This window comes from Aplysia californica, unplaced genomic scaffold (assembly GCF_000002075.1).
Source record: "Aplysia californica isolate F4 #8 unplaced genomic scaffold, AplCal3.0 scaffold00005, whole genome shotgun sequence".
Taxonomy (NCBI): Eukaryota; Metazoa; Mollusca; class Gastropoda; order Aplysiida; family Aplysiidae; genus Aplysia; species Aplysia californica.
The window spans coordinates 513632-514977 of NW_004797275.1; the positions used below are offsets into that span (position 1 = coordinate 513632).

The window sequence follows — 1346 nt, forward strand, 5'->3', positions numbered from 1 at the left end:
GCCCCAACAAACAAAACAAAAAAAACTGTCCCACTGTTGTTTCTGTGTTTCTTGTTTTACTCTTTCCAGTTATTGTGCCTATGTGCTTCACTTTAAAGAAAAACACAAAACCCCTAAACCGTGCTACAAGTTTTCTCTCCCTTACGCTTGTGGTCAGGATTGATGTAATGTACCTTTAAGATGGGATGTGCTGTAGAAAATGTTTCAGACGTTCAATTTTGTCCCGTTTTTGCCCCCTCCCCAGGTGTCTGACTGGTGGGAGCAGTACGTCTACCTGAGAGGTCGCTCCCCCATCATGGTCAACAGCAACTACTACGGAGTGGTACGTATAGCTGACCTTTCCTACCTCTCGTGTTTTGTTGTGGTTATGCACATGAGTATAAGATAAAACAAGATAAAGTAAGATAAGATAATACTTTATCATCCCAGAGGAAAATTTTTCTTGGCTGTACAGGACCGTAAAGACACATGCAGGTGTACATACAATTTTAAATTCTCATATTAAAAATATTACTCTCATGAAAATTCAATAAGAAAAGAAAAGTAAGTATATCGCGATTTCAGTGCTTTCTTGTCGTATCTCCATTTTTTTAAAGAGTGAAAATGTGACATCTTAAGCTCACTCTTTGTTATGAACTGTTTTCAGTTATTAAGAATGGAAATACAGCAAGAAAGCAGTGGGGTCGCGATATGACGAGGTGAAGTTGTGAAAAGTCCTACTACTTCTGTTCTGTCTCTCCTTTGTTTCTGTCCAACCGTCTTACTTTTTCATTACACTGAATGACAGCGGGTGGTTGGAGGGTGTGATTGGTAGGTCATACTTCAGTGATGACTTCTTTTCTTTCCTCTTGGTTGTTTCTCTCTGTGTGGATGGTTGGAGGGTGCTGTGGTGAGGTTTGCTCCTTCTTTCCTATCAAACATCTATGGTCCTCATCTCTCCTACGTCTTTTTTGTGTATGTTTTTCTCTTGTAAAACATTTATTCTTCGACACTTATATGACCTTATTGCGTTGCAAGTGCCGTAAAACTCTTAAAGAAAACGAAAGTTCTTTCTGTTACTCTTTTTTTGATAGTTTTAGTAAAAGTTTTACGGCACTTGCAACACAATAAGGTCATATAAGTGCCGTCTGTTAGTCTTACTTCCCCCCCCCAACACTAAATAACTCTACTGTCATTGTGGTGGTTCATGTATTTTTCACTTTATTCCAACTAAACAAACTCTCTCTCTCTTGCCCTTTTTCCCTCCCAGTAGAGCACAGGCCATCGACAGCATTACTCCAACGAAGCCTGTCCTGAGCATCCTTTTCTATCTACTAAACAAACTAAATGATCATTTTTCTTCCCCC

The 1346-nt window shown here is 39.4% G+C and overlaps 1 protein-coding gene across 1 annotated transcript in view; it reads left to right on the forward strand.

Moving 5' to 3' along the window:
- Nucleotides 1-1346, forward strand: part of LOC101858816 (carnitine O-palmitoyltransferase 1, liver isoform) — a gene marked incomplete in the record, with an annotated part of 81664 nt that overhangs the window by 38818 nt on the left and 41500 nt on the right. Inside the window, 1 exon segment of the mRNA XM_013080141.2 lies at nt 245-322. Within this exon segment, the coding sequence (XP_012935595.1) occupies nt 245-322 (78 nt within the window).